General features: G+C 37.6%; 1 protein-coding gene across 1 annotated transcript; it reads left to right on the plus strand.

Annotated features, from left to right (window-relative positions):
- The first annotated feature begins 15,419 nt into the window (after positions 1–15,419).
- Positions 15,420–16,358, plus strand: LOC126071067 (putative gustatory receptor clone PTE03). Its single transcript, XM_049875366.1, has one exon. The coding sequence runs from the start codon at positions 15,420–15,422 to the stop codon at positions 16,356–16,358; it is 939 nt and encodes a 312-aa protein (XP_049731323.1).
- Positions 16,359–20,006: the final 3,648 nt, after the last annotated feature.

Genomic DNA, 20,006 nt, shown 5'->3' on the forward strand with positions numbered 1-20,006 from the left:
GTTGTTGTTAAGTCTGAAAAAAAAATTAGAGGAAATGAGACAGATAACAGATCCCTTCTTTTAGAGAAACTGTAGGATCTATATTGTGAAATAAAGTGAATATTAGAAATATCTCTCTCTCCCTGTTCCTCTCCACCTCTCTCTGTTACTCTTCTTTTTCCCTCTTCTCATTTCTTTTTCCACTACCCATCTCCCACACTTTATTCAACTGTCTACACATTTCCACATTTGCCAGCTAACAGAAATAAAGTAGGGAATGATATATAATTTCTCCCTGAGAACTTTTTACCCTCCTTCAAACTATCAGCAAAAATAAAATAAAAATTTTAAAATGTTACATCAGTTAAATGTTAGAGCAGTGGTTTTAAAAGTTGGTATTGCATCACAATCAGCTGGAGGGCTTGTTAAAACCCAGATGTTTGGCCCCATCCTCAGAGTATTGGATTCAGAAGGTTGGGTATGGGGTCAAGGGTTTGCCTTTCTAACAAATTCACAAATGTTCTACTGATGGTCTGGAGTCCATACTTTAAAGAACACTGTTCTAGAGCATGGACAACCAACTCATTTGTGATTGGAGCAGACCTGGAATGATTAATGAGGAAAATGAAGGTCCAGCTCATTAGTGCACTGTACAGTGGGCTGTCTGAGCGTTCAAGTCCGTGACTCCACTTAGCATCTTAATTGTCAGTGAGTCTTCAAAATCTGCCCTTTTCACTTCCCATTTCTATTTCAATATCTCATTATTTCACATTGTCCTTTTCAGAATTAATTGTAATATTATCACCACAGTAAATGTAGTAATTGTTATACACTGCTATTATCACCACCACGAACACGGATTGCCAGGCTCTTCACCTATATTAAATGATTTTATTATTTCAACAGACCTGTGAGTTAGGTACTTCTATCATTCTACATCTTCCCCATAATCTCATGTAGCTGAGATAAGGTTAAATTACAGTACAAAGTACCTGGCTCTCTGGTAACAGATGATGTGAGATTTGAACTCAGGATGTCAGACTTCAGAGCCGACTCCATAACATCATGTGATATGACCCCTAAGTATGATAGAACTAGGTATCCTGAAAGGTCAATCAGATTTCATCACTTGCCTCTTGAAGAATTCCACCTGAATAAAGACCCAAGTGTTTTACCTGGTCATGAAGATCTTCTACTCTCTGACCACATAAGTAGTATCTAGCAGGTAACGGCATTAAACAGGACCACTCACACTCAGGACTTGAGGTCAAGAGAGAATATGCTACCTGAAACCTTAAGTTGTTAAGGCTATTATGTCTGGAAGACTTTCTTTTCTCTCAAATGATAGAAGATTAAAACATTTTTCTCCTGAGGTGACATGTAGCATTTTTTTTTTTTCTTTTTCCAAATCAGAAGACTGGAAGGAATATTGAAACACATGGGGTCTTGACAAAAAGGCAATAAAAAAGCAACGATTTGTTGACTTACTGAATTCTAGGATGAGAAAGATAAATACTGCCCACACAAATGCCCAAGTGCCTTGAATTTAATATTGGGAGTAGGAGATCGGCAAGTCAATCTTAGGAGGTGACCAGACATTGAGCAAAGTACACCTGAACACCTGAAAAGCCCTTATACTTGTGGGGCTTAAAAAATAGAATCAATATAAATTGTTTAGCAAGAAGCCTCACCCCTGGAGTGAAGTACTTGTTTTTAAGGTTATCAGGAAAATTGGCTAAGAAAATGAGAAATTTCTTACCTCCTCCAGACCCCACCAATGTAAAAAATACACACATGCACATTCTTCTGTTTAACTGACACTCCTATTTTTTTATGAAAAACAATAGCAAAAAGACACCATACGATTTCAATTTTATTGTAGTTATAATTTATCTCCATTAATAGGCTACTGTTTCTAGACTTGTTTTCCCTTTTCTTTATTTCTTTCCCAAGGAGCCCACTGGAATCTGCTCCTCCCTTCATATCCTCCTTTTAATAACATGGAAATAATTGTTTTCTCACTATGAGGTAGCTTGATCCATTCCCTATTCCTTTTATGTTTTCCTATATCTATCTTCCTTGTGTAATTAGCAGATAGTATTAGAGGAGGATATATTGAAAATCAATCATGAAAGTTGATGTCCTCCTCCTTGTGTTTCTGGCTGGTCCCCATCAAAGCCTGGATCAGGCAGTCTTGGGCACTGGTTCCTATAGGGATCCTGAGATTGTGTACGAGGATCAAGTCCAGGACACTCACACTTCCAGTGTTAAAATGCCACCCCTGGGTATATGATTGGATCCCCCAAACAGGCGAGTGTTGATTGATAAGTCCTGGGCAAGTCAATGTATTTGCTCATTATTCTTGTAAATCACTGTATCACACACACACACACACACACACACACAGTTAAAGTAAATAGTGGAACCAGACAAACTTGGTTTGTGAACAAGGACATTTTTATAGCTCTTTGAGAAGCTTCTATCTTCCCATTTGTATAATGGGAGAGATCATGAATCTTTATAGGGATATTGCAAAGATAAGAATAGACAAAATCTTGACATAAGAGACCCTCTCAGTATTTCGTACTGTGATTTGTTTTTGCCATGAACACAATCTGATCACACGGCCTGATTCATTACAGGGAGGGAAGTGACAGGTGGGGCAAGATGAATGAGGAGGAGAAAAAGAGTAATTTCAAGGAAGGATGGATGTGCTGAAACTCCACTGGGAATCTTGCTTATATAGAGAAGCAAGCAGAAGGAAGACCTCAAATCACTGATCACTAATATCAAAGTTTGTTTGACATAAATATATAGCAGTTAAGATGAATAAATTAGACATAGATTCATCTACATGGATAATAAAAACTCAAAATAGAAAAGTAATCTGTCTAACAAAACATCTATAGTATGAGAAAATTTTAATAGATTCTAAAATTATGCAGACTTTATAAACACCAAAAAAGTACAGGGAAAAAACAATAAAGACCTCTTCATCCGCCACTCAGCAACATCAAATTAAAATATACTGCCATACTCGCACTAGCTATTCTTAAAGAAACAATGAGTATTTATTTGAAATCCTCTCTTTTATTTTTCCACATTATCAATTTTTTTTTGTTTCCTATGGGGGAACCATTGCACTGAACTTAAGTGGAAATTTTCCTGCAATATCAACACATTTATTATAATTCTATCTATGCACAATGTTTTTGTTCTGTATCTTAAAAATGTATAACTATACATGTCATTTGACTATTTCTTTAAATAATACTTTAAATGACTTAGAGATCTTGGTACATTTTGCTGTGGTCCATTAGCTTTAAATACCTTAAGGCATTCCACTGTCTTATTCTATCACTGTTTAACCCTCTCCCAACTGATGGGCATTTTCACTGTGGTATGCACACATACACACACACACACACACACACACATACACATAAACACACACACACACAGAGAAACAGTTTAAAATAATGCTTGCTGACCAACCATATTCAAGACTGTGGTTGCCTCTGGGAAGGGAAGAAAAGGAATTGAGGAGTTATACTAGCTGTATGCATACTACTTTGTTCCTTTGAGAAAAGAACTCTAATAACAAGCTATCAACATTTACTAACTCTGAAGACATGGATAGATAGGTATTTGTTTTTTTTTTGTTTTTTTCTTTCTTTCTTCTTTTCTTTGCACAGCACTGCCTTGTAATGTATTGTCCAGGCTAATAAAAACAGAACAATAGACTATGGATATAGTTTATGGGCTCTGCCTCGTTCTTCATCTCTTCCCCTTGAATCCTTATACCTGGTAACAGGGTTGAGACCAAGATCTTCCCTACAAAGAGCCATCAGGAACCAGGTACTGAAAGATAAGAAGCTGACTATACATCCCTGCCCTCTGCCAAAGAAATTAAAGAAAATTTTAGAGAATCACTAGGATTGGTGACATCTCTAGGACTGTGTGTCACTAGGATTGGTGGCATATATAGGGCTGGGGTCTCATGGTGTCAATAACTCATGGTGTACCCCCCATGGACCTCCTCCCATACCAGACCATAAAGAATCCTTAGCAATATTTTTTGTACTGTTACTAATTTTTATCATAGAATAATGTGTGACAAATATAATTGTGAATGGATTAAATGTAATAGTTCTTAGGTTACATGAATACTAACAAAATTGTTTTGTAGTCTATTTGTACAATAAATGACATTATTAGTAACAGAGCGGAAGGCTTTTTTGTTTTTCTCTTTCTTTTCCTTTAATTACTATTTCATTCTAAAAAAAATATCAACATAGGTTCACAAATAGGAGTTACCTCAATGTTTTAGCTAAAACACCAGAAAATTTGACAAAATCAGCAAAATGAAAACACAGCAAAAACAAAAACAGCAGTGTGCACTTGTAGTGCGGGCAGATGAAACCACGTGCTTCGAAGCATCATTGTAATTGGGTAATAACGACAGCTCTGACTGGAACACATTAGAAGGTTCAAAAAATAAATTAGTATAGAGTTTTAGCCTTGTAGGTATATTGATGCACGTAAGCTGGGCTTATGAAAAATGTTTTTGTTGTTATAGCTAACTACAGGGATATTTTTATTAAAAATTATAAATTTCTGCTGAAACACTGCACAAAAATTTTATAGACAGTCATTTCGGTGTCACCCCCTCTGAAAGTGTCACCTGCACCTCCTTAGTGATACCACTGTAGGAGATGGTTTCTGCTAAGATGGAAAAAGTCCCTGGAAATTATGATTAGAGTAAAAGCAGAATGAAAGCTGCTCAAGTATTAGTGCAAAGGTACAAGGAAACATGGCAAGTAGATGATGGAATATCAAGCAGACACCTCACGGGTGACTCCATTTTGCCCCTCTTCTTCATGTACTCACCTCACAGCTACTCCCAGATGGACTGATACAAAAAGACCTCTCCTTATTTGTCAAGAATAAACTGGGGAACTTCAGATTACCTGGGTACCACCACTAAGGAATGACATTCAGTTCTGTCCTGGAGGTTGAATGGTAAAAATGGAAGCTCTGGGCTCAGGGAGCACAGGAAGTCAGAGAGAAGGACCAGGCTCCTGTGCAGAAATGATGATGCCTGGGATGAGGCTCAGGGGTGCTGCCTCCTGACCTGGGCAGGGCTATTGAGTAATTTGCACAGGCAGAAAATTTTCAGTCTCTGTGATCCGATCCTTGGGGTTCAGTATCCAAAGCTCCTCATTAATCAAATCCTTTTGCTGTCATTTTGATCTCAGGACAGTACAAATCCTTAAGGAGCAAGGCTCAGAGAAGGAGGAACTTATTTTTAGCTGATTTCCACACTCAGAGAGGCCAGGGATATGCCAGCCCCTTTCCTCCATCTCTTTCTGCACAAATCCATTTCAAGTACAATATACACAGGGACACACGTCCCTTCTGTAATTGATTCTAGTCTTCTTTCTTTAGGTGCGTTGAAAGGAAACCCTAACACCAATGTCAGAAAAAATGACATCACATTTAGGTTAACAAGTGTAATATATATATATATGCATATATATATATAACCCGCATAAATACAAAAGGTAATATAGAAGATGTACCCCCAAAATGCAAATATTGTTGTTGTTAGGTGCCGTCGAGTAGGTTCCAACTCATCGTGACCCTATGCACAACAGAATGAAACGCTGCCCAATCCTGCGCCATCCTCACAATCTTTATTATGCTTGAGCCCATTGTTGCAGCCACTGTATCAATCTATCTTCTTGAGGGTCTTCCTCTTTTTCACTGACCCTCTACTTTACCAAGCATGATGTCCTTCACCAGGGACTGATGTCTCCTGATAACATCTCCAAAGTATGTGAGACATAGTCTTGTCACCCTTGTTTCTAAGGAGCATTCTGGCTGTACTTCTTCCAGGATAGATTTGTTCATTCTTTTGGCAGTCCATGGTATATTCAGTACTCTTCGCCAACACCATAATTCAAAGGCATCAATTCTTCTTTAGTTTTCCTTATTCGTTGTTCAGCTCTCGCATGCAAAAAATGCAAATACTAAGGACTAATTCTATGCTTGGTTCATTGAAGGTCGATCCTGTTTCTGCATATTATAGTCAGCATCTATAAACATATTTTCTCTCATCAACATGAAATAAACAGGTAACAGACGTTTTATTTCCTTGTTAGAACTGCACTGCCACCTTTTCCCAATACAAGCAGTAGCTTCAATATACTTTTTTTTTTCCACCAGGGGACCATGGATTGAAATTATGGCTCTCATTTATTATATTGCTGCAGTAAAATGCAAAGGATCGGAGAAGCAGTCAACCTGTGATATAATGCACATTTGTAGTTTGGGAATTATTTGTAACTAGTTATTTTAGAAGACCATGTGATTGTTGAATTCAAAATGGCCAATACTAGTCCATTTCAGCTCATTAATGCACAGGATATCAACCCTCATGCTTTCCTTTTCATTTTGATGACTCCAATTTTCCTTGATTAATACTTTGTACGTTCCATTTTCTGATTATTAATGGATGTTTGCTACTGTTTCTTCTCATTTTGAATAGTGGCACATCAGCAAATGAAGGTCTCGAAAGCTTGACTCCATTCAAGTCATTAAGGTCAATTCTACTTTGAGGAGGCAGCTCTTCCCCAGTTGTATTTTGAGTGTCTTCTAACCTGAGGGGCTCATCTCCCAGCACTATATCAGACAATGTCCCACTGCTTTTCATGAGGTTTCACTGGCTATTTGTTTTTTAGAAGTAGATGACAAGGTCCTTCTTCCTAATCTGTATTAGTCTGGAAGCTCTGCTCAAACCTGTCAATCATGGGTGACCCTCCTGATATTTGAAATATTAGTTGCATAGCTTCAAGCATCACAGCAACACACAAGCCACCACAGCACAACAAACTGACTGATGTGTGGTGGGCGTCATCTATAGAATTGGCTAATTAGGTGATCTCAATTGGCTTGAGATGATTTTGAGGTATTTGAGCTTCCCGTATGTGGAAGTCTTCAATTCTAGTAAAACAAAAACTATACCAAACCTGTTGCTGTCAAGTCAATTCTGACTCATGTCGACCCTATAGTACAGACTAGAACTGCCCCATAAGGATGCCAAGGAGTGGCTGGTGGATTTGAACTGCTGACCTTTTCTTTAGCAGCCAAGCTCTTGACCACTGCCTCACCAGATCCAATAAGGATATATAAATCCTGACTCTAATGTGCTCGAACTATACAAAGAGTTAATTTTCATGAAAAGGAAAAGACTTCACAGATAGAGAATGCACAAGAACCGGACACAAGCACTGTATTTAGTCTCCCATGAAGTGGTTCCATCCTAGAACTTGCTCCCCTCGTCATCTGATCGCTGCAGCAGATGCAGGTGTTATACCCACACATGTTGCCCAGAGAGAAAACTTACTGGGCTTTACTGGGTGTATTGGTAATAGACCTTCCCATGGAATCATCTAGAGATATTCCTTCCCATCTCATGACTGAGAGTAGGATCATATGCCCCTTCTCAGTCTAATACCCGGTGTGGCGAAAAATGGTTAGTATGAAAATCTTAGACTGACCATCTGAAGTGTAATTCCTGTTGGGACATTAATCCCCATAACCATAAGGAGTACTTACAAAAAATGTCTGGCACAATAGTAAATATTCAATAAAACTTAAATAGTATTATTGTGTTCCAGGTATGGCCTATATTCATAAGTCTTCTAATAATTTGGGTCTCACATATTTTTAACACTTGCTTGAGGGTTTACAGAACAAAGTAGTTTCTCATTAAACAGTTAGTACACATATTGTTTTATGACATTAACAACACCATGACATGTCAACACTCTCCCTTCTCAAAATTGGATTTCCTATTACCAGCTTTCCTGTTCCCTCCTGCCTTCTAGTCCTTGCCCCTGGGCTACTGTGCCCCTTTAGTCTCATTTTGTTTTAGGGACTGTCTAATCTTTGGCTGAAGGGAGAACCTCAGGAATGACTTTATTACTGAGCTGAAAGTGTGTCCGGGAGCCATACTCTCAGGGTTTTTCCATTCTCTGTCAGGCCAGCAAGTCTGGTCTTTCTTTTTGAGTTAGAATTTTGTTCTACATTTTCCTCCAGCTTTGTCTGGGACTGTCTATTGTGATCCTTTTCATAACAGTCAGTGGTGGTAGCCGGGCACCATCTAGTTTTATGGGCTCAGTCTGGTGGAGGCCATGGTAGATGTGGTCCATTAGTCCTTTGGACTAATCTTTCCCTTGTATCTTTAGTTTTCTTCATTCTTTCTTGCTCCCGAAGGGGTGAGGCCAGTGGAGTATCCTAGATGGCTGCTCACAGGCTTTTAAGACTCCAGACACTACTCACCAAGTAGGATGTAGAACATTTTCTTCATAAACTATGTTATGCCAATTGAGCTACATGTTCCCCAAGACCATGGTCCCCACAGCCCTCAGCCCAGCAATTTGACACCTCAGGGAGTTTGGATGTGTCTATGGAGCTTGATGATCTTGCCTTGTACAAGTTGTGCTGGCTTCCCCAGTATTTTGTACTGACTTAGCCTTCACCAAAGTTGCTGCTCATCTATTGCCTATTTAGTGTTTTTCCATCCCCATTCCTCCCCTCCCTCATAACCATCAAAGATTGTTTTTTTGTGTGTGTAAACCTTTTCATGAGTTTTTATACTAGTGGTCTCATACAGTATTTGTCCTTTTGTGATTGACTTATTTCACTCAGCATAATGTCCTTTAGATTCATCCATTTTATGAGATGCTTCATATAGTCATCATTGTTCTTTATTGTTGTGTAATATTCCATTGTGTGTATGTACCACAGTTTGATTATCCATTCATCTGTTGATGGGCATCTAGGTTGTTTCCATCTTTTTGCTGTTATGAACAATGCTGCAGTGAACATGGGCGTGCATATGTCTACTCATGTGACAACTCTTATTTCTCTAGAATATATTCCTGGGAGTAGGATTGCTGGATCATATGGTATTTCTATTTCTAGCTTTCTAAGGAAGAGCCATATTGTTTTTCAAAATGGTTGCATCACTTTGCATTCCCACCAGTACTGCATAAGAGTTCCGATCTCCCCACCACCTTTCCAACTTTTGTTATTTCCTGTTTTTTTTTTTTTTAATTCATGCCAGTAATGCCAGGGTGAGATGGTATTTCATTGTGGTTTTGATTTGCATTTCTCTAATGGCTAGTGATCACGAGCATTTCCTCATGTGTCTGTTGGCCGCTTGAATGTCTTCTTTGGTGAAGTGTCTGTTCATTTCCTTTGCCCATTTTTTAATGGACAATTTTGTCTTTTTGTTTTAGAGGTGTTGGATTTTCTTGTAAATTTTAGAGATTAAAATTTTGTCTGATTTATAATAGCCACATTTTGTCCCCCAGTTTGTAGATTCTGTTTTTACTCTTTTGGAGGATTATTTTGATGAGCATAAGTATTTAATTTTTAGAAGATCCCAGTTATATAGCTTATCTTCTGGAGTTTGTGTGTTGTTGGTTGTGGTTTGTATCTTGTTAAGGCCATGTATTAGGGCCTCTAGTGTTGATCTTTTTTTTTTCTTTTCTTTTATGAACTTCATAGTTTTAGGCTCCTTATTTAGGTCTTTGATCCATTTTGAGTTAGTTTTTATATATGGTGTGAGGTGTGAGTCCTGTTTCACTTTTTTGCAGATGGACAGCCACCAATTTTGCCTGCACCATTGGTTAAAAAGACTGTCTTTTCCCCATTTGATGGGCTTTAGGCTCTTGTCAAAGATCAGGTGACCATAGGTGGATGAATTTACATCTGGGTACTCAATTCTGTTCCATTGGTCAGTGCATCTGTCATTATACCAGTACCAGTACCAGGCTGTTTTGACAACCAGTACCTAGCTGGTTGTGCTTTATGGGGTTTCTTCCCTTTCCATATGAAGTTAATGATAAGTTTTTTCCATCTCTTTAAAGAATGTTGTTGGTATTTGGATTGGTATTGTATTGTATTTGTAAATAACTTTGGGTAGAATTGTCCTTTTCAGAATGTTGAGTCTACCTATCCATGAGCATGATATATCTTTCCATTTATGTAGGTCTCCTTTGGTTTCTTGCAGTAGTGTTTTGTGGTTTTCCTTCACAGAATTTTTCTAAAGCATTGGTTCATAAGAATAATTGGCAAATGCATCAAGGACATAGTCAGTTAACTCTTACCTGGTTTTAGGGATCCAGATATTCTTGAGAGTCTCATCTTAACATAGGAAGTGGAAGTGTCCTAGAGTTGATCTTAGTACACAACCTTGAGATTCCCACACAAGGCAGTGGCCAATATTTCCTGACTCAGGCTTTCATAGGACCCAACCAGCTACAGAAGGAAAGAAGATCCAAAATTCCATGATTGATTTTCAATATTTCTTTTTCTAACATCTACTAATTTTACAATGGAGATGCTGAGTCAAAACATAAAAGGAATAGGGAATCAATGAAGCTACTGAGCAGCATGGGATTTTTTCCACCATCTGCCATAAAAAGGGAGAGAGGAAGGGAGGAAGAGATCACTGTGGGCTATATGGGAAGGGAGTAAAGAAATGAGAAAATAAATTTAGGAGTAATAACCTATTAATAGATATTAATTGTGACATTACTTTTGAAATTGAATGGTTCCCTTTTCCACTGATTTATGTGTAAAAATGTGAGTGGCAGTTAAACAGAAAAGAGTATATATGTGTTTATTTCATACATTGTTGTGTGTGACAAGGTAAGAAATTTCTAAAACAATAAAGTTACATTATCTTATTCAATTATCATGATAATCTTAATACTTCACACTCACCAGGTTCCAGGCTTCCTGCTAAGCAATTTGTATTGATTACATTTTTTAAGTACCACAATTATACAAGTATCTGAAGTGTCCAGGTGTACTTTGCTCTGTGTTTTTTTCTCCTTTAAGGCTGACTTGACAATGTTCCTCAATTTTCTTCTACTGTTGGGACCCTCCTGTCAAGCAGCCTAGATGTTTGTGTTGTTAGATTGTGTCTTTCTCGTTTTAGGATTCTGCTTGCTGTTGTTATTAGATGCCATGGGCTCAGTTCTGGCTCAGCAACCCTGTGTACTACACAGAACAAAACACTGTCCACTCCCACACATTTCTCAAGATTGTTGCTATTGTTTGAGCCCATTGTTGCAGTCACCATGTCAATCCATCTCACTGAGTGTCTTCCACTTTTTTGCTGATCTTCTACTTTACCAAGCATTATGTACTTCTGCAGGGACTGGTCCCTCCTGATAACATGTCCAAAGTACTTGAGACAAAGTCTTGCCATCCTTGCTTCTAAGGAGCATTCTGGCTGTATGTCTTTCAAGATAGATTTGTTCTTCTTCTGGCAGTCCATGGTATATTCAATATTATTTCCTAACACTATAATTTAAACACACCAATTCTTCTTTGGCCTTCTGTTTTCATTGTCCAGCTTTCTCATGCACATGAGGCCATTGAAAATAACATGGCTTGAGTCAGGCACACTTTAGTCCTCCAAGTGGCACCTTTCCTTTTTAAGATTTCAAACACTAATAACTGAAGACCAGATGAGTTGTGGAAGGACATCATAATTGAAGAGAGCAAAAGGTCATTAAAAAAGACAGGAATGAAAGAAAAGACCAAAACTTGCTCTTAACTCTTAAACTTGCTCTTGAACTTAGAGTAGCTAATCAAATGGAAGAAACAATAAAGTAAAAGAGCTGGACAGAACATTCCAAAGGGAAGCTTGACACAACAAAGTATAATATTATAATGAAATGTGCCCAGACCTGGAGTTAGAAAACCAAAAGGGAAGAACAGGATTGACATTTTTCAGGCTGAAAGAACTAAAGAAAAAATTCAATCCTCAAGTTGCAATATCGAAGAATTCTATGGGCATAATATTGAACGATGCAGGAACCATAAGAAGAAGATGGAAGATATACATAGAGTCACTGTACAAAAAGAATTGGTTGATGTTGAACTATTTCAAGAGGTAGCATATAATCAAGAACTGATAGTATTAAAGGAAGATGTCCAAGGTACACTGAGGCATTGGTGAAAAACAAGGCTCTAGGAATTGAGGGAAGACCAACTGAGATGTTTCAACAAATGTATCCAATGCTGGAAGTACTCATCTTTGCCAAGAAATTTGGAAGACAGCTACCTGACCAATCAAGTGGAAGATATCCATATTTGTGCCCATTCCAAAGAAAGGTGACATAACAATGTGGAAATTATCAAATAATATGATTAACATCACACACAAGTAAAATTTTGCTGAAGATAATTAAAAAAAAACCATTACAGGAGTACATCGACAAGGAATTGCCAGAAATTCAAGCTGGATACAGAAGAGAATGTGGAACCAGGGATATCGTTGTCGATGTCGCATAGATCTTGACTGAAAGCAAAGAAAACGAGAAAGATGTTTACCATCTTTTATTATTATTATTATTATTGACAATGCAAACACATTCAAATAAACATGTGGATCATAAGAAATCACGGATAACACTGGGAAGAATGGGAATTCCAGAACACTTAATTGTGCTTTTGTGGAACTGTACATAGACCAAGAGACTTTTGTTCAGACACAACGAGGGAATACTTGATGGTTTAAAATCTGAAAAAGTGTATGTCAGAATCGTATCCTTTCACCATATCTGTTCAATCTGTATGCTGACCATTTAATCTGAGAAGGTGACTTTATGAAGACGAACGCAGCATCAGGTTTGGAGGAAGACGAATTAATAATCAGCAATGTACAGATGACACAACCTTGCTTGCTGGAAGTGAAGAGGGCTGAAACATCTACAGATGAAGACCAAAGACTACAGCACTCAGTATGGATTACTCCTCAACATAAAGAAAACAAAAATTTTCACATTGGGTCGAAAAGCAACATCATGATAAGTGGAGAAAAGATTGAAGTTGTCAAGGATTTCATTTTACTTGGAACCACAATCAACATCCATGGAAGCAGCAGTCAAGAAATCAAATGATGTATTTCTTTGGAGAAATCTGCTGCAAAAGATCTTTTAAAATTGTTAATAAGTAGAGATGTCAAGATTCTGCTTTGAACACACTAAAAAAATTGTTGCTTTTTTTCTCCAGTTTTTTCAAGGCTCATGCATTTCCTCCTTCCTCCCATTCTTGAGCTTTGGGTAAAAAAAGATATGCTGCATATCACCTGGGTGCCCTGTTAGCGCAGTGATTAAGCACTCAGCTCCTAATCAAAAGTTGGCAGTTTGAACACACCAGCTTCCCCACAGGAGAAAGACATGGCAGTCAGCTTCTATTAAGTTTTCAGCCTTGGAAATTTTATGTGGCAGTTCTGTCATATAGGGTCACAATGAGTGGAAATCAACTCACCTGCAATGGGTATATATCAACTTATGAGAATAATATTTCAATCTTCAAATAACTGGAAGAAAAGGAAATCTCATTTCATAATAGCTGTTAAGCTTAAGGTTTCAGCTAGTACATTGTAGGTTGACATCACGTCCTGAGTTTGGGTCCTGTTTTGATTCTGTCACCTGTTGGATACTACCTATGTGGTCAGAGAGCAAGTGACCTCAACTACCAGGGAAAGCACTTGGTTTTAATTCAGGTGAAAGGTTTCAAGAGGCAAGTAATAGAATTTGTTGCCCCTTCAGGATGCCTTGTCCTGCCCTACTCAGAGATTATATCACCCCAAAACAGTGGTCATATAAGGTCAGCTCCAAGTTCTGGCAGCCAAAATTCAAATCCTGTTTTTACCTCTTTGCAGAGTACCATGTACTTTGTATCTGCAACTTCACTTTTCTTTTACCTTTACACGAGGTCATGGATAAAATGTGAGGTAATAGGAGCACCTTATTCATATGTCCATTGTGAGAATAAAAACAGGTAGTATAGTAAATCCTGAAAACTATGCCTGCCAATAATCAGAGATCAGTAAGTGTTAGTGTTGGTAAAGAGAGCGGTTTATAATAATTATGATGTTTATTACTATGCTTTCTGATAATACTATTAATTAAAACAATAATAACAAGGGACGTCCTAGTCATCTAGTGCTGTTATAACAGAAATAGCACACGTGGATGGCTTCAGCAGACAGAAGTTTATTCTCTCACAGTCTAGTAGGCTAGAAGTCCAAATTCGGGGTGTCAGCTCCAGAGTAAGGTTTTCTCTTACTGTTGGCTCTGGAGGGAGGCCCTTGTCATCAATCTTATTCTGGACTAGGAGCTTCTCAGTGCAGAAACCCCAGATACAAAGGATGTGCTATTCTCCTGGCTCTTGCTTCTTGGTAGTATGAGGTCCCCACATCTCTCTGTTCATTTCTCTCTTTTATATCTCAAAAGAGACCGGCTTAAGACAATCTAATCTTGTAGATCTCATCAACATAACTGCTGCTGATCCATCTCATTAACATCATAATGATAGGATATTTGCAATACATGGGAAAATCATATCAGATAACAAAATGGTGGACATTCACATAATACTGGGAATCATGGCATAGCCAAATTGATGCATATTTTGGGGAGACACAATTGAATCCATGACAAGGAATAAGAACCTAAATGATGGAACATTTAAATGGAAATAAGAATATAAAGGACAGATTTTGAGGAACAACTGAAAATGAAAAAGCTTAGTTGAGTCATGAGAATGAAATCCTGGCCAGCTCCCTCAGCAGAGCATGGTGAGCCAGGTCCCCATCTCCTCTTGAGGTACATCAAATCTGTTCTTCCCTGAATATAAATTTATTATACATGGGCCACAATGGTTGATGCTCTAGAACAGTGAACCTCAAAGTGTGATCCCCAGACCAGCAACAGTAGCATTTGAGAAATGGTTAGAAAGAAAAATTTTAGAGCCTTAGACCCCAAATTCTGAATTCAATACTCTGAGGGTGGGGCTTAACAAGTTCTTCAGCTGATTCTGATGAAAGGAGGAGTTTGAGAACCACTGCTCTAAAAACATAGGTGTAGAGTTTGTGTTTATGCTAGTTTGAAGGCTTAGGAAAATTCCCAAGGAAAAAGACATGTATTTTTTTTTTACTTTATGGCTGTTAGTTGGCACAACGTGAAAAAATAGTAGATATACAATAAACACAAAGATACTACGTATTTGCTCAGAGAGTAAAGGATCTTTAAAACCAGGGAGAGCACTTGTGTCTTTATTCAGGTGAAAGATTTTTGGAAGATGTGGTGATGGAAGAGAGAGAAGAATAGAGAGAAAACAGGAGGGAGGAAGGGAGAGAGGATGGGACAGAGACAGGTGAAGGGAGAGAAAGACAAAGAGGGAAAGGGAAAAGGAAAAGAAAAGGGAAGAGAGGGACAGAGAGAGGAAAAATCTGTAGTATTCACTTAGTTTCACAATATAGATGCTAGAATTTCTCTGAAATACACAATTCTTCTAAATCTGTTATATGTTCTATCACTTCTATCATCAGATTCATCAAGAGCATGGCATCAGAAAACCAAACTGGTGTAGCAGCATTCTTCCTCCTGGGGCTCTCAGAGGATTCAGAACTGCAGCCCTTCCTCTTCGGGCTATTCCTGACCATGCACCTCGTCACTGTGTTGGGGAACCTACTCATTATCCTGGCCATCAGCTCAGACTCCCACCTCCACACCCCCATGTACTTTTTCCTCTCCAACTTGTCCTTCACTGACATCTGTTTCAGCACCACCACGGTCCCCAAGATGCTGGTGAACATCCAGACTCAAAGCAAGTCCATCAGTTACACAGGCTGCCTCACCCAGGCTTGCTTTGTTCTGATGTTTGCAGGTGTAGAAAATTTTCTCCTTGCAGCAATGGCCTATGACCGCTATGTGGCCATCTGCCATCCACTGAGGTACACAGTCATCATGAACTCTTACCTCTGTGGCCTGCTGATTCTGCTCTCCTTGTTCATTAGTTTGGTGGATGCCCTGCTTCACAGTCTGATGGTGCTGCGTCTGTCCTTCTGTGCAGACCTGGAAATCCCTCACTTCTTCTGTGAACTTGCTCAGGTCATCAAACTTGCCTGCTCCAATACCCTCATCAATGACATCCTGGTATATTTAATACCTAGCATATTGGGTAGTGTTCCTCTCCTTGGGATTGTTTTCTCTTACATTAAAATTGTCTCTTCCATTCTGAGAATGCCATCAGCTGGGAGAATGTATAAAGCTTTCTCCACCTGTGGGTCTCACCTGTCAGTGGTTTTCTTATTCTATGGAACAGCTTTTGGAGTCTACATTAGTTCTGCAGTTACTCATTCTTCCAAAAACTTAGCAGTAGCTTCAGTGATGTACACTGTGGTCCCTCCAATGATGAACCCCTTTATCTACAGCCTGAGGAACAGAGACATGCAGGGGGCCTTGCAGAAACTCTTCTGGAGAACATCTTCTTTTTCTTAGTTGTATCATCTGCCTTAGGCTTGTGCTTCTATAATGAGTCAAAGTGAAAGAATACTTGGTGAATCAGAAGGTTAGAATCTTCCAGTAACAAGTTTTTTTTTTACATTGTGATAATATTTTTGTTTATTATTAATTTTAAATAATTTTTACATATGTGTGCATATTTACTTGCACACTTCTGTCATCACAATTTTTACTTTGATAATTTAGTACGTTAAAATGTCGATTTATTGTTTTTATTTTTGGCAGATATATATTTAACAAAACGTTTGCCGTTTATACATTTTTTAGTTGTACCTTTCAGTGACATTTATTACATTCTTCATGTTATTCAACCATCACCACTATCCATTTTCACAGTTTTTTCATCACCCTTAACTCAGTGTCCCCTAAGCAATGAGTCTCCATTTCTTTTTTCGTCCTTAATGGCCCTGGTAACCACTAATAAACTTCAGAGTTTATACACTTGCTTACTCTAGGTATTTCATATAAGTGGAGCTGACATTTCACTCAGCATAATGTTTTCAAGGTTCATCTATGTTGTAGTATGTATTAGGACTTTATTTCTCTTTATGGCTGAGTAGTATTTCATAGTATGTATGATATTTTGTGTATCCATTCATCAGTTGATGGACATTTAGCCTGTTTCCACCTTATAGGTATTATGAATAGTGCAGCAACGAACATTGGTATACAAGTATCTGTGTTTCTGCTTTCAAATCTTTTGCTACAACCATCGTATACCACAGTGAATAACAGTATTTCAACATGGAATCTAAATTTGCTCTCCTCTAGCTTTGTGATATTTGACTGGTTGCATACTATGACTGGTTTCCCTCAAGGTCACCAGATGGCTGCATCACTTACAGGCATCATATCCCAGAAAGCTGACTATGACTTCATGTTTTTTGTTTTTTAATAAAGAGGTGGTGTTTCTAATGAGTCATTAAGAATACATCATTTCATTGCTTAGACACCTGAATTAGGATGTACAAGCCCCTTATTAAACTATTCTTTTGTGAGGAGAATGGGATTATTATGAGTGCATTTGACCAATCATCTAGAAAAGCTGTCCTCCAACCTTAATGAGTATAAGAACTGGAGAACTTGTTAAATAACAGATTCCTTAGCCTATTCTAAGAGATTTGGGCTCAGTAGTGTGAGGGGAGCCCACTGGTACAGGAAGTATTCAATAAAATTAGACTAGTATCATTGTATTCCTTATCTTGCCCTGTATTCTTTGCTATTAAAACCTTTTGCTTTCACACGTTTTATAAGACTTGCTTTAGCAGTTATCATTGCTTACCTTAATTTAAGTATGTATCAGCATTCTAAGTGAATCTAGCAATATAATCTAATACATAATTATTAGACATTCAAGCTAAGGTGAATTATCTTTTCTTGACAGTTGATTTCCTATGATTCCTTCTCACTGATTACTTGCTAGCAATGACTGACTTCTTCCTTTTTTCCTTGAGTCACCCTTTCTGTTTCTGATTCTTTTTCAGATGAAATACAGACATTAAATGTGTTTGAATAAAGCAAATAGAATCACTGCAGTCTTAGAAGGGGTCTGCCATGTATCGGAGGAGTCAATTGTGATACTATAGAGAAGCTAGGAGAAAGTTTGCTTTTATTGGGGATCATTATTACACTAAGGAGAGAATTCATGTTGAGAATGGATGACTTCCTGGAAAATTAAGTGAATGCCCAGAGAGCCCCCTGCTCTGCTCATCACTGAGTTCCATTATGTTCAGCACCACTTCTAGGGACAGCTCCCAAACTGGCATCCAAGTCCTCTGCTAGTGAGTGGTTCACCCAATGATGTCCTTAAATTACCTGCAGCATTTTGGGCCTTTGTTAAAGCTGCAGGTTCCTGGACCTCATTCAAGGACTACTGTCTCTGAACTGTGGGGATAGGTCCCTAGGAAAAGTATTGTTAACAAGGTCTTTGTGAAATAATGATGAGCTCTACATTTTGAAACCATACTTTTAATGCTAGAAGGTATTTAAAATACGGCGTATGAAATATATTCGTTCAATTTTATTTGTGAAATATATGTAAAAATGTGTGTAATATATCTGAAGTTCTTATAGAATATTCATACAATAAAAACACATATACTCAGCACCTAAATTGGAAAATGGACATTTACAATCATCTTAGAATCCCCCTGTAGGGCCTCCCAGTCTAATCACCCTCTCTCTGTCCCAGAAGTAACCAGTATCTTGAATTTCACATTTATTATTTTCTTTGCTGTTCCTTATATTGGTTTGGACTCTATGAAATTGCCAGCATTTCACTGTTTTTGATCTACATAACCGTCATGTTCATGTGTTTCAACACATTAGTTTTACTGCCTCTATATGTATCCCTTTCTTCAACCTCATAAATGGCGTCTATGAAAAACTCACAGCTAACATTGTACTTAACGGACTGGGTGCTTTCCTCTAAGATCAGGAACAAAAAAGGATGTTCACTCTTTCTACTTCTATTCCATTTGTGGTGAAGGTTTGAGTTAGTGCAAATATGGAAAAAATAATAAGAAGAAAAGAAAATAAATACAAGTTACTCAAACTGGAAAGGAAGAACTAAAACTATGTTTGCAGATGACATGAGAGATGACCTACAGAAAATTCTAAAGAATCCATCAAAAAAAACTATTTGGACTATAAACATGCTCAGCAAGCTTGCAGGATACACAATCACTATGTAAAAATCAGTTGTATTTCTATATCCTTGAAATGAACAACCGAGAAACAAAATTAAGGGAAAAATTCAATTTATAAAAGCATCAAAAAGAATAAAATACTTAGAAATAAATTAATAAAAGAAGTGGAAGACATATATTGAAAAGTGAAAACATTGTTGAAATGAATTTAAGATGATCTAAATAATTAGAAAAAAATCTATGTTCCTGAGTTGGAAAACTTAACATTGTTAAAATGGCAATATTCTCCAAAGTGACCTACAGATGAAACATAATCCCTATCAGAATACCAGATTATTTCTTTATACAAATTGACAAACTGATTCTAAATTTATGCGGAATTACAGGGGACCCAAAACAGCCAAAAGAATCTTGAAAAAGAGAACAAAGTAGGAAAACTCACATTTTCAACACAAAACTTACCACAAATGCAACAGTAATTAAGATAGTGTGGTGCTGGCACAAGGATAGACATATAGATCAATGGATGAAAATTGGGAGCCTAGAAAAAAACCCATATATACCTGGTCAGTTCATTTCAACAAATGTGCCAAGATTCATCCAACGGGGATATAATAATCTTTTTGACAAATGGTACTAGGACAAATGTGTAGCCACATGCAAAAGCATAAAGTAGGATTCTTACCTCAAATGACATTAAAAAAGAAAAAGAACCCAAAGTGGATCAAAGACCTAAATGTAAGAACTAAAACTGTAAAATGCTTAGAAAACATAGGGGTAAATCTTGACCTAGGATTTGGCAAAGAATTCTTAGATATGACACCAAAAGTACATGCATCAAAAGAAAAAAAAAAAGATAAATTGGATTTAAAATGCTTTACTTCAAAGGATACCATCAAAGAAGTGAAAAGACAACACATAGAGAAAAAATTTGCAAATTGTATGTGTTCATATATTTTTATTCAAGCTAAAAAGA

This window comes from Elephas maximus, chromosome 3, assembly GCF_024166365.1.
Source record: "Elephas maximus indicus isolate mEleMax1 chromosome 3, mEleMax1 primary haplotype, whole genome shotgun sequence".
Lineage (NCBI taxonomy): Eukaryota > Metazoa > Chordata > Mammalia > Proboscidea > Elephantidae > Elephas > Elephas maximus.